Source organism: Mytilus californianus, unplaced genomic scaffold (genome assembly GCF_021869535.1).
Source record: "Mytilus californianus isolate M0D057914Y unplaced genomic scaffold, xbMytCali1.0.p SCAF_11, whole genome shotgun sequence".
In the NCBI taxonomy this organism is placed as follows: Eukaryota; Metazoa; Mollusca; class Bivalvia; order Mytilida; family Mytilidae; genus Mytilus; species Mytilus californianus.
In genome coordinates, this window is record NW_026262593.1 from 10,833,558 (window position 1) to 10,854,280 (window position 20,723).

Below are 20,723 nucleotides of genomic sequence, written 5' to 3' on the forward strand. Positions count from 1 at the left end.
AGCTATAATTTGGTTAAGATGTGCTGTTTTAAGATTTAAACAGGTAAAGTGGTCTTTCAAAGATAGTGATGTCTAGTGGAAGAGGCCTGGCTGACTATTGTAGAAATGCTGTTGACCCTTTCTGCTCCTGTATGGGATAAAAAGAAAGCCTACTTTTGTTTACTCAAGCTTCACATTAATATATAATTTACATATGTTTTACAGGTGGACAGTCTGATGAAGAAAAGACAGGAGGAATGGCTGTGTGTCAAAATAAAGATTGCAAAGACAGGAAGTTAGGAATAAGGGTAGGTAACTCTACAAGGTTACAATTAATATCCCTTTCCTCAGATAATATTTCTCATTGAAAAAAATGCTTTCTCTGCTTTCCGTTTAAAAAAATGGATGCTATCAAGAGATCTGGGGTTTATCTCAGATAGTCCTTGATTTTTGGGTCAGCTATGTTTACTCTTTTTACTTTTTAACGTATGAAGTTGTTATGCGAAGGTAAACTACTAGTATGAGACCACCTAGGTGATTTTGTCAATACTGAAATCAATCTGCCATTTGACACTTTGAATCTTGTAGGCCTGTTTGGAACATTAACCATCAAAAGCAGTTTTCTATTGTGACTTGCAATTGATATACCAGTACCTGGATGCAGAAATAATCTGAAGGAGACAGGGAAAAAAAAGTGTCTTGTCTTTTGCAAAAAACTCTACAATAAAATTTCATAACAAAAATGGAACCTTTAAAGCATTAGTCGAATAGAGAATTAATAGCTATTAAATTTCACCACAGATATACTTTAATATTTGTTTCAATGAATGGATTGTCAGTAGGGTAATTAAGAGGGATCAAAGTTACCAACTGTTGCACATCCGTGTATTATTATTTAATCTCTATCCTTTGAAGGATAACAAAAGACGCTAGGTATTATAATTGCTAGCCTCCAAAAGAGAAGTGTGTCTAATAAAGTTTGTACAACTGTCTGCAAGGTCAAGGTCAAAACTTTGTCATGTCCTGCAAAAACATAAATGTTAAGAATACCCGAAGACCAGAATAAGGTTTGATAGTCAATCTAGAAGGTAAAGGTCACTAACTGTCCAATCTTAAATTTGGTGTATAAATTTGTATCTATATATATCTAGCTAGCTGTCTGAAAAATTGTGTATGTCATGAAGCATAGAAATGATCCTTGGTATGGTTGTAGCCTCCACCAAAGTCTGGTTAAAAAGATGGTTCTAATATCCTTTTGCAAGGTCAAGGTTGCAGATAACTTGAATGTCTCATCAATAGATTAAAATTTTCTGTGCAATTTTAAATAAGTGGGAAGGGGTGTGGCTACACAGAAAAATTGATTTTTAATCATTTTATAGTGCTGATTGATAAATCTTTTCCCTCTTTAAAAAAACCATGTAACAGAAAACTTTAAACTAATTATTTAAAAAAAGTTAGAAGGTCCAATTTGGACCAATGGTAAATGTTTATTACTATTAAAAGAAATAAAGAAATGAATGTGAAATAAACATGTGAAAGGTAAATATAAACCCATGTACTAGATAACAGGAATAAAGAGTAGTACTGATTTAGTTTTATTACAACCCATTTTTATTACATGTCTATTCAAAAACTATTTATCTTTTATGTATCCTGTTTCAAACTTTTTTAGAACTTTCATTCTGAAAATTAAATATATATTTTAATCCCATCATCTTTTTTTATACATTTATGTCGAGGTTATAAATCTGAACTTTTCAAGATTATGTTCCTTCAAGTTTTGACAGTAACTGATATGTTATATTTATGTTATACTTTGACATTATGTAATATATTCACTTACTGTATAATTTATTGCAAATCAGAATTTTGTGCAATTTCAATAAAATGAAAGTAGGCTTAACATTGACGCTGTTACTGAACAGCAGTTCTCCAATGATAGAAATCTAGATTTACAAAAACCAAAACTATCTAAATTGTGTAAAATCTGAATCTGTGAATGAATTAAAGAAAACTGCAGATCTGCAAATTTTTTTATCAGAATACATTTTAAACTTTCTACATAAATAATGTTGTAGTTGAGATGCAGTAGCCTAATTGAAGAATAATACATTTCTCTTTGTGTGGTTGCTTTTTACTTGATATCCTTGTCTCATAAAACTATGTGGATGTGATAGCAAGCACACACTTTATCTTTTGCAAATTTGGATGTTTTTGAATCCATTTGAATATAAATGAATGTGAAAAAGAATTCAGCATCCAACAAAAATTCATGTCATGGAAATCTCAGATTCCCTATGATATCTGACATCTGACTTTGACAAGTCTTGTAAGAGAGAAAATCTTTTTCTCAGGTGGGTTTCCTGAGGACAAACATCATCAGAGATTGGAAATATTTCCCTCAAGTGCCTCACATTTCCTTAAGGCTAAGCCTCGTCAGAGATTGGAAATCTTACCCTTGGGGGCCGGCTATTTCCTGAGTACAAGCCTGATCAGAGTTCAGAAATCTTTCCCTCAGGTGCCAGACATTTCCTGAGGACAAGCCTTGTCAGAGATTGGAAACCATACCCTCAGGTGTCAGATGTTTCCTGAGTACAAGGCTCATCAGAGATGGAAAATCTGACCCTTAGGTGCCAGACATTTCCTGACGACAAGCCTCATCAGATATTGAAAATCTTATTGTCAGGTGCCAGACATTTCCTGAGGAAACATCTCTTCAGAGATTGGCAATTTTTCCCTTGGGTGCCAGACATTTCCTGAGGATAAGCCTCATCAGAGATTGAAAATCATGCCTTTCTTGTTCCAGACATTTCCTGGGGACAAGCTTCATCATAGATTGGAAATTATACTCTCGGGTACCAGACATTTCCTAAGGATAAGCCTCATCATAGATTGGAAATCATACCCTCGGGTGCTAGACATTTCCCGAGGACAAGCCTTATAACAGATTGGAATTTTGCTCTCGGGTACCAGACATTTCCTGAGGACAAGGCTCATCAGAGATTGGAAATCTTACCCTCGGGTGCCAGACATTTCCTGGTTTCCACTCGTGCCTGTGTTAGGTTCTTAGTGTTTCATTGATGAATATAATTCATTGACAAATGATTTAGAGATTATCTTGTCAGAAGATCATCAAAAATAATTATGAACACTTTAACTTAGTTTTGTTTGATTGAAATCAGAGAGGGAGATTGATACGGTTGGAGGATCAAACATTGTTAAGGTGAAGATTTATTTACCGTGTCAAAAGATTTAGTCTAAAATTGAAATTAGATGGGTTTTTTCTCCCATTTGAATATATTAAAATAAAATTTTAAATATTTTTGACTCAATCTTCATATATATCTTGTTCATCTTTTTTATCTTGTTCTTACAAATATGATTTATGAAGATATTTCAAAGAAAAACCTTTTGCACCCTTCTGAGGAAGTACAAAATTTGAATCTGAACATTTACGTCTTTTGATAAAATCTACATTTATTACAAAATCTGTGAGTTGAATAATGTTGACAACAAATATAACAGACTACTGGTGCCTGTATGTAAGGGAAAAAACTATGTGTAGTTAAACATCAAAAGATAAAACGTTTTTCTCTATATTTGCAATGTTTAATTTTTTTCACAAGTTGTTGCGAGATCAATCATACTAAAGATTTTAAACTTTTAAAAGAATTAGTTATATAAATTTTACGGTATTTTGATCTATGTGCTAATAGGGTAATATAACAAAACCTGCTGTGTATAAATTTATTTTCAGAATGATTTATTTTTATGTCAATTTTACATACTTGAGTTATCTCCCATGTTGACAGATCGAGGGTTAATAGCATAGCTAGGGCAGAAATAACATATTTGTTCTGAAATTAGATAATGTCTTGTGAACTTGTGTGTATTAGAGTTGGTGACACTACATTATGAGAATAAGAAAATTAACTCATTTTTCTGCTCACTGCATTTGCATAAAATGTAAAGTACAGTGGTGTACTTTAGTGCTACATATTTCTGTTTAATTTATGTACTGAAAAGGTTAAGGTGGACTAGAGAACTTATTAGTTGCAGGTTTTAGATAAGATATTCAATAAACTTTAAAATATATAGATGCAACAGGAAAGATCTGTGCTACAAACACTTATAACTGTGCTGTCTTTTGTTATGGCATTGTCAGTTTCTCTTTGACTGATGAGTTTTGAATGTTCGCTTGGAATTTCCCCCCTCTTTTTTATTATAACATGGCCAACAACTTTGTAAATTTTTATATCATTGAAGTAAATAAAAAAGGACAGTTCAACTCCACTCTTTATATATATACCCTTTGAGAAATTCTACAGCGAAGTTAAGACAGCACCTATGTAGTGTTTATGCCTGTTCCAAGTCAGGGACATGACAGTTGTTGTCCATTCATTTGATGTGTTTGTGCTTTTGATTTTGCCATTTGATTAGGGACTTTCCGTTTTGAATTTTCCTCGGAGTTCAGTATTTTTGTGATTTAACTTTTTACATGGACAAGAGGATGACATCATTGTCACAAACAGTTTTAATTATCTAATATGGACAATTCTTTGTTTGACAAAGTTTACCAAGGATTACTATTTAGTAATTGGCATGGAAACTCTCACCTCTTTGTGTAAACAAGACGATTTAAAATTTGATTAAATTTTGTTTTCATCCTCTTATTTATCCACACTACTGTTTAATAACAGAGGGCTCCTATTTCTAAACAAGCAGATTTACACATTGATAAATGATCACATCAGAAGGTGAGTAATTCTACACTACTATCCAGGCTATTTTCTGGTCAGCTGGTCAATAACAGTGGACAATAGACCCCTACAGATTAAATGTCCAATTAAAAAACCCATCCTGTGGTACAAATCTGTTTGGAGTGACCTTGATAAACAATGCTAAGATGTAGATGAATATTATTATTAAATGTTTATTAAATAGAAAGAAAAGAGAAGCATATATGATTTTAACTGAAAATAAGATATTTTTACCATAGCAATCTGCAATTCTCTCTTCTACAACTAAGAATAAGTTTTTTCTAAACTTTTCACAACACTAGAAAGTAAATACATGCTGTTCTTAAACACTAAAGCTACATACTGGTTGTGTACAAATAACATAACTGCATGCATGGTGTTACAAAAATACAGCTACAAAACAATGCAGCTACAACCATGTTGTTTCAAAGCACTGTAGCTATGACCCTACTGTGTCAAAACATTGTAGCTATAACCATGATGTGTCACAGTGGCATACAAGATGTGTCAAAACACTAGCTACAGCCATGCTGTGTCAAAGCACTGTAGCTACAACCCTACTATGTCAAAACATTGTAGCTAACTATGCTATGTCACAGCGGCATACATGATGTGTCAAAACACTAGCTACAGCCATGCTGTGTCAAAGCACAGTAGCTATGACCCTACTGTGTCAAAACATTGAAGCTATAACCATGCTATGACACAGCGGCATACATGATGTGTCAAAACACTAGCTACAGCGATGCTGTGTCAAAGCACTGCAGCTACGACCCTACTGTGTCAAAACATTGAAGCTTATAACCATGCTATGTCACAGCAGCATACATGATGTGTCAAAACACTAGCTACAGTCATGCTTCAATGTGTCAAAATATCACAGTGACATACATTCAAAACCCTGTAGCTACAACCAGGCTTTGTCAAAAGAACACCTGTTACATACATAATGTGTCAAAACATGATGCTACAACCATACTGTGTCAAAACGCCACAGTGACATACATGTTGTGTCAAAAGATTTAGCTACAACTATGATTTGTTAAAACACGACAGTGACATACATGATGTTTCAAAACCCTGTAGCTTCAACCATACTGTGTCAAAAGACCACCTGTGACATACATAATGTATCAAAACATGTTGCTTCAACCAAACTGTGTCAAAACACCAAAGTGACATACATCATGTGTCAGCAGGATATAAGCTACATATTGTTGTTGTCAAAACACCAAAGCTACAATATTGCTCTGTTAAAACACTGCAGCTTCAGACTTAATATGTCAAAACACCTTGCACATGTTCATACTTTGTGCAAACACTACAGTTAGAACATGATGTGTCAAAACACTAAATCTACATTCTTTATGTCTGAAATCACTACACTGTAGATCCATTTATTTTTTTTTGGAACAAAGTTACATGGATTGAGGACAAAATTTATTTTTGGGGATACTCATGGCATATTGATTATAAAAATATATGTTTGTGACATGGTCCAAAGCATTAATTGTCAAAACATTGAACATTTTGTTAACAGAGTTTTAAAAAATTATAATTTTAGAGGAAATTTGAGCTGTTTGAGACACGGACTTTCAAGTTTTTTATTTATAAAAATAGGAAATTTAATATGCATGGCTATGAAAAAGAGTTGCGTGAATGCTGTTTGAAAATTTATTTATTAAAGTTTAAATTTATGCTAATTCGATTGAAATTTATGAAGGAACAAATTAAGGGGTGTGTGAGGTGCTGTTGATGGATATATTTTATGATCCGTATGTTATCTTGTGTTATGAAGTCTCCATATTTATGTAGTTGTTGTTAAGTTTACAAGAAAGCTTTGATGTTTGGTTAAGTATGGTTCATAAATAAAAACTCAAAAAGCTAACTGTATACATTATGTGAAGCAATTAATATATCTCTGTAGAAAATTGAGAAAGGCTTTTACAGTGAAATAAAATTTTTAAAGTTTTTTTTTATCTTGAACTTTTTAGCTCATGATCTATGTGTAAAATTATTGAAATAGTTTATAAATGTGCCTTCATTTACCTACTACATGTTATATACAATAGTCATGTTAATTGACAAAACAAGTGAATGATATGAAAATCATCTAATCTTCAACAGTTTACCCTTGTTACTCAAGTTTTCTCCTCCAACTGACTGCCATGAAATGATATAAATGTAGGCAAAAAGTGGTTTCAAGCAAACAAACAGACAAACAACAAACAGTTGCTACTTCAATGTTTTTATATCTCTATCAAATGATTCACAATGCATAAAATATCAAATTTAATGTCTCGCCCTGCAAACTTGAATTAGAACCTATATATAATCATTATTATGGCAGGGTGTTGCTTCCTAAGTAGGTTTTTATAGACGTTTTTCAATAGGTCATTTACGGGACAAATATTTAACCATAAAATTTATCATAAATTTAAACATAACATAAGCAAATTTTCGTCCATTGTTCGTCATCATTTTGATTCTAAATATTTATCTTATATCAACAATATAAACAAATGTTTTGTTGTTGAATTAACACTTGAGAAAAAACTTAGTTCATTGGCCACCTCATTAGTCCGTGGGTATTAGGGATTATGATCAACCTGGACAAAAGAGAATAGATGGAGGATTATAAATAACAATAAAGTATTTCTTCTTTCATTATTAGGTGAAAAACAGGTTTGATTAGCTGGTTGAATCATTGTAAAGCAGCGTGAAACGGAAGGATTTTCATGCTTTGTTGTACTTTCAAAAGCTCTTTTGAGCAGCTATTACTCATGTGGAACCTCTCTTGATTTATCCTATTCAGAGCTTTATAAAGTGTAATTGTATGAGTTGGATACGATTAGTGATATGTTTATTGAAGTACAGGTGCATCATTTTTCATCAAGTTTTCATCAGAGATGTTACCTTTTCATTAATTTATTACCATTTCAGATTAATTGACATCAAAACAATTTGAACTGTTAATTTCGTCCAAGATGAAAATTTGTCAGCAGTACTTTTTTTTCGAAGCTGAAATGATTTGAATGGTTTATAGATCTATTTCATATTTTATCAATGGATTTATGGAAAATTACACGAAAGATATGACATCTGTGAACGATTTAATTATATTTTGAACAAATAGTTACGCTTTGTACCATGGAGTTGTAGTTTATTGGATTTCAAGAATTTGTTTAAAAATGGATTACTGATTTTTTTGTCTGACAAGTATGTTTGTTCAGATTTTGACAGATGCGTTGAATAACAGTTTTTAAAAGTAAAACAACAGAGACTGATTTAAACATTTTGTTTCTTGTTAACAATTAATACTTCCTTTTTTATATCCTGGTAAACATTGAGTTGTATGGATTTTATCATTCAGGTGTACAGTAATCCTTAAGTGATGATGTTTTGACATAGTTGAAACTTTACCTAAATTCTTTAACAGGAAAATAATTTGTTGCATAGAAATTTGCTGTTGCATAGAATATATAGTATTTGTAAATATTTTCCTGAAGGAGACAAAAAATGCACAGAAATTTGAATTATTTATAGAATTGACATAATTCAAGAAACTTGCATATGGTGATATTATAAGAAATAGTGCATTCAGTAAAAGGATAAGATTTTACATTGGTTTCAAATTCAGTGTCAAAATCTAAATAAAGACTGAGATAAAAGGGAATAAACGTAGACAAACAAACAAACAAACGATTGTTGCAAGTTGTTTTGAGAGGTTTGAATACACAAGGACATTGTTAACCAATAGATGCATTGAAGAAAAAAGAATTCAATTGATCAAGATCAAACGCTGGAGAGATCATAGCTTTATTGTTACTGGGAAATACAGGTGTTTTATCTCGTTAAGTGTCCAACTAAAACCCTATCATTCAATTGTTTCGCAATGCTAGAAACATTTGATCAGTATTGATAAAGTGTGGTGTTAGATTCCACGTAAAGACTTAGACATTCCATAACATATCATTGTCTAACTGAAGGAAAATTAAACAGTTCAATAATGTATATATCAATCAATTCCTCAATTAGGAGCATGATAGATAATTGATTCTCTCAAAGAAGGGTTCTGTTGGTTTAATTGATCTCTGAAATTCAACATTATAAGAAGCAAAAGTTGTATGGAAACAAATAATTTTTTGGATACAAAATATCTTAAATTATTGAAGAAATATTGATTACTTAATATTCTGAGGTTTTTCCAGACATCTTTAATAGACAGTGCGTAGTGTTATCTTTGCTGGAATTTGAATAGACTGTGCATATTGTTGGAGTGATTTTTACCTTTACCTAAACTGATTCATGAAATTGAGTTTAAACAAACTTTTAAGACATTTTAGTCACATGTAATTATTTCTCATAATAAAACAGGACCTTGCATAAAGAGTCAAACCATATTGCACTTTAAGGAATTCTTTTTATGAACTTAAGAATACATGTATGGAAGACCTTTAATTCTTAGAAATGTGATTGATTTCAAATATTTCAACATACCACACTATAAGAAGTGCTTCAGTGTTTGCTAAGTAAATTTTGCAAACATATGTAGAAAACCTATTTGAAATCTGGATTAAGCTGTGTTTAAAGAAAGTGGCAGTCGATTGATAATTGGGAGATTGTCACCAATCATCAATTTCAACAAAGATATGAATTCACAGTAAATTATTTGTGAAGAGGTCTTTTGTTCGGGAGTTTGTGGACATTTTTACAAGTTTGACCTGTGAAGATTTAAATCTTTTGTAAATGACCACCCAATAATTAGGATTTGTAAACCAACTCTTCATTATTGAAATTTGACTTAGTTGTGAAATGATTTAGCATGATATGTTTTGATTAAAAGGATATGAACTAAATCATTTTGACAGCTGGAGATTAATATGGAAAATATTTCGTAACTTTTTAATCTTTCTTGTGATTTGTTCACTGAAGGATTAAAAAATAAATCAGGACACTAATCGTAAAAAGGATTGTAAGTTGTAAATATTTTGACTGTGGGTATAAAAGATACTTACCGTAATTATGCCACGGAAAAAGAAACAAAAAGCCAAAAATATAAACAGACAAATCTCAGCTCCAGAGATTAAGAATGAGAAGTCAGGGAAAAAGAAGAAACTGCATACTGTCCACTCTGCAGGTGATGTTTATAAATATGATTACGATGCAGATTATGAATCTCCAAAGAAATCTAATAGCAGACCAACTTCACCTGTGCCATTCTTCATGCCAATTCTTGCTGACTATGGATTTTCTTGGCCAAGACGTAAAAGTCCATTTAAGTCTACAAGTAGTGAGAAAAATATTGTAAGTCCAGTATCATCTCCTGACAGTGGATTTCCAGGTTCTCCTTGTCAGGTCGTTCCTACAGAGGAAATAAATAACGGGGAACATACTGACTCTTCAAATGGAATTTTGTCCTCTGATCCATGTGATAGCGACCATGAGAAGGAAAGTGACAAGGAAAACCTTGAAGTTGATCATGTGATGGCATCATTGGATGACATCATTGAAAACGAAGAATTTGATGAAGATGTTAATGGTAACTCTGTTACCAATGGTGACATAAATGAGGAGATTAAATCAGTTATTTTCTCTGATGATGAAGAGTCTGAGACTTTTTCTGTCAGAAAATTCAAAGTAAAAAATCTGATATTAGATTATGAGAAAAAGAAAAGTACTGATCAGACAATTTGTAACAATAATGGTTATGACAAACAGTGTATACACATGAGCACGGAAAAACTTGACGTGTTAGATAATTTTTCGAAGTCAGAAAATTTTCAGGAAAATTTTAAAAGTTTCAGTACAACAACTTTATTTGAAGATACAAACAAAAACAGTTTGGAAGTTTTAACAAAAAGTAACAGTATTAATTCACTGAGTCCAATTATAAAAGATGGTAAAGGATCAAATTCTGGGAAAAAGGTCAGATTCATGATAGATTCAGTACCAATCAGAAAGTCTATAAGTTGTGATGTTTTAGAGACACCAGGAGCAGGAGAGGTTTGTGAATGGGAGGTTACTGTGAAAGAGATTGATATTCCACAGCATGATGGTCAAGACAAGATAGAATGTCCTGTTAAACATAGCTATCAAATCATGGTAAGAATGAGATTGATGTCCAATGGAAAATAGTTCTGAAATGATAATTACTTCTATCTATCCCCCTTCGTGGCACGGAGCATTTGACTCTATTTTTATTGACTAGGATTGCCAGTTTATCTGCTGAAGGTCTGTGGTTCTCTGTTAATGTAGACTGGCTTCCTCCACCATTAAACAATGGCCAAGAGTGCTGTTAAACAACAATAATCAATCAAATGTGTGAATAAACCAAAAGAACTAAGCTTAGGATTCGACACTCATATGATCTGTCCTTTCATTCTTTAAATTCATATAAATGTTTCTTTAATGAAATAGTGCACATAATTCATGGACTATTTAGCTGAAAACAAATTGTTAGTTAAAAGCGGAAGACTTTATTTTTAAACTTGAATTTCAGGTGAGAAATTGTTTGCTTTTTCATCCTATGGTGTTTGATAGATACTGTCATATTGACAACCATACCACACATCAATATTGTACACTAATTATATAATGACTGAAAGTAATCTTCAAGAATATAAGACTTAAATAATTTAAAAACTCCCCTGTCAGTTTGGATTCAGAATCTTTTTATAACTAAAATGGAAATTACTTAGCTTCCTAACACAAATAAACTTTGAATCCTGAAAGTTTATTTCTCTAGGAAATGAACTGTACATTGATTTATATAACTTTTATCATTAAGTCTTAATAGGATTGTATATCTTCTTATAAAATTAGACAAGGAAGATTGAACTCTAAGGATACATTGTTATTTTGTTTTCGGTAAAACAATGAAACATTATGATCAGAGCACACCTCAACAAGGTATAAATATATTACTCTAACTATTGTTTGAATGTAAAAAAAAGGTACACTGTAACACAGTTTATAGAACTATATATATTTTTGGTATTTTTACCTGTCTTTTGAATCAAGATTGAATAGGTGTTTTCTTCAGACCTCTAGATCAAGGAGGTGAAATTTTTGTTTTAATAGTGTTTTTGAAATACCTAATATATTTTTGTGTGTTGTTGTATGGACTACTGCCACATCTCTTTTTATGCATACCTAAACTATGACGAATATCTTGCATGTTGTCTTAAAACAAAAAATAATTTTATAATGTAACAAATTCAATATAAATTTATATGAATAAAGGTAATAAAACACCCAGGGAGAACAGCTTGGCTTTATATGGAGTTTTTATAAAGGACAATTTTTCAGTAAATTGAAAAGTGGTAATATTTTCTGTTTGAACTTTAACTTTATATCATGGTCTCTGATATTTGAAGCCATAAATATATTTTATCATTACATTTTATGTACCTTGAAGCCGTTAGTATTGTATGGTTATGAAGATTTTTTATGATAGAAATTTCATCATTGTTAAATAAATGTAGTAAATTGATTGTTCTGTAATGTGATATAAAATTATTAGACTGTTACACAAGAACATATGTTCATTTAGATGCAGCTTCTAAACAATAATCTGTAAACAAAAGTTTATTTAAGTCTGTACGACAATAATTTCAATGCAATATTTTATATTGAGAATTCTTAACATTGGAGATTAAGTTGGAATTAATAAAAGTGACACAAATAGTTTCAGATGATGATAATATACAATGTCAGCAATACAAATTACAGCCCTGTATCTAGCCATACAAATTACAGCCCTGTATCTAGCCATACAAATTACAGCCCTGTATCTAGCCATACAAATAACAGCCCTGTATCTAGCCATACAAATAACAGCCCTGTATCTAGCCATACAAATAACAGCCCTGTATCTAGCAATACAAATTACAGCCCTGTATCTAGCAATACAAATTACAGCCCTGTATCTAGCAATACAAATTACAGCCCTGTATCTAGCAATACAAATAACAGCCCTGTATCTAGCAATACAAATTACAGCCCTGTATCTAGCAATACAAATTACAGCCCTGTATCTAGCAAAGGTTTATGCTCAAGCCAGTGCTATGAGCCTTCTTGAACTTGCCCTGAGGTAATAGCTTAATCTCTATGTTGGAGGCCTCACTATGATTGTGTAATGGTAGTACACAATAAATTGAATTTGTTGTCCATTTTGGGATTTTGTAACATGAATTTTTACACCATGTATCCCCTTTTCCATTACTTGTCAAAGGTGATAACCTTCAAAGTAATGATAATTTTAAAAAAGGTTGAGATTTTTTTTTCTTGTTGGTTTTCTGCCTCATTGATATATACCGCACATTTTCTTTTTGAAAAGCAAAGTAATGAAGCTTTATATCACATCTTATTTTCTTGTTATTTTTAGGTGTGTCATCACCCAGACTGTACTGAGCCTAACGGTAATGCCGCCTTACTGCTTTGTGGAGATTGTGATAAATCTATCCATTCTAGATCGGAACTTGGTAACAGCAGCCATCTTGTTTTCGATGCACCAAAACGCAAAAATAATACAGGTTTGTTTTTTTTAGTTATTTATTTTCAAATTTGTACTTACCATATAAGTAAACATGACAGATGATAATAGCGGTGCAGGATTTGTTAACCTTTTCAAAATTGTCCAATTTTAAGAAACATTTTAAAATAAAGAGGTGTGGTATGATTGCCAACAAGACAACTAGCAACAAGAGACCAAATGATGAGATGTTAGCAACTTTAAGCCACTGTGCGGCCTTCAACAAGAGCAATACCCATACCGCATAGCAATCTATGAAAGGCCCCAACATAACAAAAACATAAATTAATATCAGCGAGAAAACCAACGTCCTGATTTATGTACCAAACAACAAACAAAAAGCAAATATGATTACAGTAACAAGTCACAACCACTGAATTACAGGCTCATGACTTTGTTCAGTTACTTACAGAATGTGGTAGGGGTACACATGTTTGCCAGCTTATAATACGGAGACTCATGCCTAAGGAGATTTGGTTTTATTGCAAAAGACAAGGATGTGAACAGCTCACCTGCTATTGAACTATGATACTCAATAAAAATGAACAAACCCATACAATATAAAAAGCTATGAAAAGTCTTAAGATAACTAAATGTGAAACAATACAGAACATAAACTAAAACATTGTCTCACAGAAGTTTTAGCAAAATATTTACAATATATGTGTCTAAATGTTGTTTTGTGAACAAAAAAGGAAATAATATTATCTATTTTCATCACTTGTCCGAATTTATTTTTTTTAATGTAAAATTTGTTTTTCTATTAGCAAATGGAGCACTGCCTCGAGGAAAATCTACGCCAAACTTAAATACTGAAAACAGTGACAATGAGAACAGAGAAACAGATACTGGTAACCAAGGTGATCAGACAGATGGCATGTATAACAAAAGAGCAGAAGCCTACAAGTAAGAAATATATATTATCAACAGATCTAATTAAATAAAGCCAGAAATTTATAATGTATTCTCAAAATCTTGATGATACATTCAAATTCAACTCGGCTAAGTAGCACTTTAAATCTTTGATTTTTGGGTCCTAGAAGGATGAGTGTGTTTCTATACAGATACTAGAGTTTGTCAATTGTATGACATGAACAACAACAAAAAATGATCTTTTTGTTAATTTGAATGAACCAAAAAGATAGATTAGAAAAAACAATAATATTCACAGAGTCGGTGGTATACAGCATTCCCCAAGTCCATCATTCATTTGTCTGATCATATCTTTCATAACATAAAAGACCTTATCGCTATTTTAGACTCTGTGACACTTGAACTATTGACAACATTCAGTTTTCCTTTGTGGCATCAGACATTTTCTTTTGTGACGTCAAAATTTTATGGGAATCTCTGTGATATCCAGTAATGGCGAACAAATAGCAATAAGCTGTATTCTCAGCTTCTGTTCTATGGAATGATTTGATATTTGCATCTTTCCTGTCTGGCCTTTCTTTAAATTTCATTGACCCACTGAGCATTTGATTTTGGTTAGGGCTGTTCCATAAAAAACAAATATAGGACACAGGGAAGGCACTTTGAAATCTCTGCTATGGTTGGGTGTCAAGTACAGTGGAAATGTAATTGAAATTCTAAATTTGCCTCTATAGGTGGTTACCCCATTATGAAAGTGCCTTTCCGGGTACCATGCATGTTTTTATGGAACAGCCCTTACATATAACTCACCATCTGTATCAAGGAATGTTTTGATATTTGGTCTAGAAGTTTATAATGCTGATCTGTACTGTTGTAAGCAATCTGGAGGCTAGTGATAGTCTTCCTTCCCTTTGCCTATATCATCTTGCTCAGTCGCTCTATAATTCCCATATCACGGCTATGAGACTTGAGCAGAACTAATCAGCAGGGTCAAAATGTATATGGCGATATTATCAAGCTTACTTTTGTTACAAATGAAACTCTCTAAGGGAGGTGACAAAGAAAAAAAATAGCACGTTATATAAATTATCGGACTTTCTATGTATAGATATCGTTAATTATCGCTAGTTTGTGTATTTTTCCTTTGATCTTTTTTTTGTGATAATTTTTCATATGCTACTCGCTTGAGATAGAAAATTATCGTCAGAAACTAAGAGTGCTTGTGCCATTGTCAATGTAAAAATTAATGACGTCATAGGCAAAATAGCGATAAACAGATTATCAATGGTCTTTCAAACTCTAGGATGTTTCTCGGCCACATCTCATCTCAGGGCTGTCGCCCTTCGATGAGGTTGTAGCTAAGAAAAACCCTCTTGTTTGAAAAACCATCGATAATCTATAAATATCAGCTGCTCAACACAATGTGAAGCCTTTTGGCTGGTTTGCTATACTCACTCACCAAAAAGGCTTCACATTGTGGCTCAAGCTGATATTTTAGGATATCAATGTGTAGAAAACCTGATAATCTATATGGATTGCTTTACTTTAACTTAGATATTTGTTAATCTTGAAAATTATAACTAATAAGTGCAAACATTTAATTTTGAATTGATTTCATTGAATTTTTCAGTAAAACGTTGTCAAGCATACAAGATGTAATTTTGTTATCATTTTTTGCAGATTTCAAACTCCTGCACCTACGTCCAGTTTAGAAGCTAAATTGAAACGCAAGAAAGTTCTCAAGTCTAAAAGACGTCATACAGACGTGAGTTTTATTACATATAATTGTACAGGGAACTTGGTGATTCCAGTAGAATACCTATGAATTATTAAAATAGTTGTATTCCCTCTCCATTGTGACATTGTAGTGGACCTATTTACTGGTGGCATTGTAGTGGACCTATTTATTGGTGGCATTGTAGGGGTCCTATTTAATGGTGGCTGAATATTCTGAAAGGAAATATAATATGCAGATATGTTGAGAAATTGATAAAGTTGGCAAAGTGATTCACTTCTCAAAAAAAAACAATTTAAGATGATTGTTCAATTTAACTTGGAAAATAATGTGTTTTACCATGCAAAAATATATCTGGCCTTGCTGATATATTTATCCTGAAAAGATTCATTGTAAAAAAAAATATCTAGATGGATGTATATGGTTTCCTTATATAAAAGAGAATATACCTTCTCTTTGGCCTTTTTTTTGTATGTTTTTTTGTTCTTTCAGGAAAAGTCCATTCAATTATTTTTTTTTTTTTAAAGAAAAATCCTGTTTTGGATATATTTATTGCATTTATTACTAAGATATAACTTTTAACTTTAAAAAAAATGTTTTGAAATCATATCACTACAACTCATCATGTAAAAAAAAAACTGGAATAGTATGGTGTTAAACACTGGTTTAAAATCATGTGGGTCCAGATCATTATGTAAAATAACTAATTTGGAGTCATTGACTTTAATCATCTTTCTAAATTCTGGTTTGAATCTATTTGCTTAAAATGATCATCATTGTTCTGAATATGCACGAAATATTTTCCATTGGATGTTAATCAAGCAAATTTCAACGAATCCCCCTCAAATCATGTTTATAAAATATAAATGCCTTATATTTAAAAATAATATACATAAATAAAAAATACATATAGTATACAGTCAAGCCTGCTATAAGGTCAGCTCTTTATAACAAAAACCTGATTGTCAAGTCAATGTCTGAATATACATTTTGAACCTCATTTAAAGATCACCTCTCTTATAATGTAACTTTTCTCTTGACCCGAGGTTGACCGTTATATACAGGTTTGACTGTACATCACAAGATTCTCTTGTCTTTATTTACAACAGCTTGAAAATTATAACTTTTGAAATCTGCAATTACTATGCACATTAATAAATCTTTTTTTTTTTCCTCTTTCAAAAAGTCATTCTGATGGCTCCTTTTAAATGCACTTCAATTAGCATGAACCACATTTTAACCCATTTCTTTTCCATTTTACCTCTGCACATATAGGGTGAACAACCAATCAAAAATGATTATGAAGCATTTTCTGATTACTCTGACGATGAAAGTGATCAGAGCCCCGGGTTAGCTGACGACGTTAGCAGATATACAAAAGGAAATGGGAAGAAAGTCCTGCGGCCTAAATCTGAGGATTTAGACGCCGGTTCTGTTAGTCAAAGAGCTTTACATAGACAATCAAAGGTGCTTTGGGTGATCTGTGTTAAATAGACCATTTAGTACACTAGATATATCTATGTTGTCTGCACCCAGTTTGTACATTGAGTTATTCCCCTTGATATGAATTCCTGAAAATTGTTTTTTACAGGAGACTTTTTTATATGTTCTTTTATATCATATAAATATATAAATTTAAGTGAAATTGTGTGAAAATTTGTAGGATTAGAATTTCATTAGATGTTTGTAACCCTTTAAATTATTATTTTTCGAAATTTATTCATTTATTTGGCTTTTAATCATTGATTTTAGCTATCATGACTAGAATCAGTCATAACATCATAAGTTCTTAGTTCATTCAACTTTAATTTATCTGATTGCTTTATAGCAAGATTTCACATTTTCATGAGAATAAAGGGAGATGTGATCTAAAGCTATAAATAAAATGTAAATAAAAAACTGGCTTGTTTATGTTACTGTTAAATTTTAAATGTAATTGAAGAAAGACTTCCAGAATAAATTGATTCAAAATAAAGTTCAATCTCCTATCAATGCAATAAAGTATGCACAAACTGGGGTTCAATTTTGTAACTACGATTTATACACACCATATTCAATTTGTAATAGTTTATGAATATTTTAAATCCTTCCCTCCGACATGACCTGATACAAATACTAACATGTGATTCTTTTTAACAGTATTATAATTATGTTATTATTATATACAAAAATTATCATCAGTACATGAGTTTATTTGAAACTAAATATATAAGTAAATTTGATTCCCTGAAAAATTTAGCACAACATTTTTATTTATGATGTAAAATGTTTATGACTTATTTCTGAATTCGGCTCAATGGAAGATAGTCTAGAAAATCCTTATTTTGATTCATACCGTTATCAAGGACTTGAAGCTGCAATTGTATAACGAGTAGTAAGTACATAGGTCAGTTGCAATGCAATAAGATGTAGTTCAGTGAATTATTTAAATCTGTAACTATTCTTTATTCATTCATAAGATTATTTGGACCTCTGAATTAATGAAAACAAACACAGCATCCCAAGGGTCATAATCAGGTTAAAACTAGGTTAAACAGAAGGAAATGAACTATATTGATTTTTTTATATGAAGAATAAACATCCGATTAATAAAAGTCGATAAAGGAGATATGTCTTAGAGCCAACAAACCCTCAGAAAAGTTCCTAGTGACAACAAATCACCAGAAATGTGCATCAGAGTAACATTTTGCTGTGCGGTATGACAGGGAAAACTTCTGTTAAGAACAACATGAACAATGATGAATGTTTTGAAGGATTGTGTCAAATAAGTCCTATAAATTAGATTTAGACAAAAGTCATACTTTGAAATTAAATTGTATACACCTGTTAAGATTGCTAAAAAAAAGTTTTAAGTTGAATATGGTGTTTAAATCAAAGATGCGGCATGGAGCTTTGGAATTTTGTTTTATGGTGAATTCAGATTTTAATTTTTTGCATCAAAGTTTTGGCTGGTGATAAGGTGTCTTTGCTTCACTTGCTTTTTTCACTGCATGAATCACTTTCTGTCTTTCTTTTTACACATTGATGTAATTGTAAACACTTCTTACTTTTAATGTGTTATATTCTTTTTATTTTCTGTTCTTAGATATGTAATATACAATCAAATATATTAGCTTATCTGGTAACTTTTTCAATTCAGCATATTGTAATTGTAAACTAACTTTATTTCCATGGATACCTTTTTTTATCGCACATGACACTTTCTTAATTGACTTTGCAGCAAAAATTCTATTAATTTTCTAACTTTATTGAAGTATTCATGCAATTTATCAGATATAAGAGAATAAGATCCAAGTTTTAATTATTTGCAACAATTAATGTTCACCTCATTTGCATACTTGCCAAGGTCACATAGATAAATTGCATGCAAAAATTAGCTGTTAGTTCATCTGCTAGCATTGATAATGTTCATTAAAAAACAAAAAGATATTTGTCTCATTAGTTTTAATTGAAATTTAATTTTTTCCAAATTTATTACATGTGAAATAAAAATATTTCTGGTACGTAATATTATTTATTTCATGGTCATAAGACTTGCTTTATAGAGGTTCAAGGTCATTCATCCTCTTTTTCAAGGTCAAAGTAAGCAAAGAATTTTGACTTTGAATACTCATTTCTTTTTAGATATAAATTGCTTTTGCATACATAAATGGATATTAATATTATAATTATGTTACACAACCAACAATCAATCAATAATATTATAATTCGCAATAAAATTTTAAAAAATCATGATAATTTGAAATATTTACTATGTTTTAGGATTGTATCCAGATAAATAGATTTAGTTACTGGTAACTAATATATAATTATACAATGTTTTGATATATTGTAGACTGTTATTAGTGATGAATGTTTTACGCTGAGGTTTTTGGATCGTGAAAATGATGTTGAAATAATGGCTGCTGTGAAAGGAGTTAGTTTGAGGTTTGTAATCATTTCAATTCTGGAAAAAATGGACGATTGCAGAGATTTCATAAAAATTGATAAAAAAAACATGTATTTTATATGGCTAATAATTAATCAGTTATTAGAGCAGTAGTTCCAACATTATTCGATATAAAGATAAGAAGATGATTGCCAATGAGACAACTCTCTGTCAGAGACCAAATGATCTAGAAGTTAACAACAAAGGCTTACCACTGAATTACAGCTCCTGACTTGGTTCAGGCACATTCAGAATGTGACAATGTTAAACATGTTGGAAGGTGCCCAACCCTCCCATAACCTTGGACAGTGGTATTTATGATGATTGATTGATTGATTTGACTGCCAGTTTGTTGATTAATTGCATTTGACAAAAGTGGATCAAAATATTACACATTTTGATTAAAAGTATACATGTATTCGAAAGTTATCTATATTAATTCATTAGTGTCTAATTCAATGACTGGGGAAAATGTGAATTTCTTTATAAACAACAGATCTGCCATACAGACGAGCTTAGAGAGAAGAGGTTTGAACATCAACAACATCAACATCTACGTCGAAGCTTCTAAAACTCCATTACCGCTAGAATGTGAATCATTTCTCCTCGGTGGCAATACACTCAATATAAAAGGTAGGTGCCAGAAATTTCTTTCAGTAAGAATATATTTAATAAATTGTACTTTCCATAGGCCATTAGAACTTGAGAATTGTCTCGCTAGACCTATTCTATGTAAGTTGACCATTGCAGCAAAAGTCAGAATATTAGGTACAAAAGATTTTGCTGTCAGTCACTAAACAAATCATGTTATCAATGGTTTTAAGCTGATAATTAAAGGTTTGTGAATGTTCTTAGAATAGTTTACCCAGGCTTTAATGAGGGTTGTTCAGAAAAGGATTCTAAAATTATATG

At 31.5% G+C, this 20,723-nt stretch overlaps 1 protein-coding gene across 9 annotated transcripts in view; it reads left to right on the forward strand.

Moving 5' to 3' along the window:
* Positions 1 to 20,723, forward strand: part of LOC127719536 (pleckstrin homology domain-containing family G member 5-like) — a 127,406-nt gene that overhangs the window by 39,091 nt on the left and 67,592 nt on the right. For 6 of the 9 annotated variants that reach the window (XM_052225752.1, XM_052225747.1, XM_052225748.1 and 3 more), the window contains 7 exons: positions 205 to 287; positions 13,129 to 13,276; positions 14,043 to 14,181; positions 15,829 to 15,913; positions 17,159 to 17,350; positions 19,719 to 19,810; positions 20,308 to 20,444. In XM_052225752.1, the coding sequence (XP_052081712.1) occupies positions 237 to 287; positions 13,129 to 13,276; positions 14,043 to 14,181; positions 15,829 to 15,913; positions 17,159 to 17,350; positions 19,719 to 19,810; positions 20,308 to 20,444 (844 nt within the window). In that variant the 5' untranslated portion in view covers positions 205 to 236. Of the gene's footprint in view, positions 1 to 204; positions 288 to 7,606; positions 10,845 to 13,128; positions 13,277 to 14,042; positions 14,182 to 15,828; positions 15,914 to 17,158; positions 17,351 to 19,718; positions 19,811 to 20,307; positions 20,445 to 20,723 lie in introns of those variants that run through there. The other 3 variants (XM_052225744.1, XM_052225745.1, XM_052225746.1) reach the window with 3 other exon arrangements.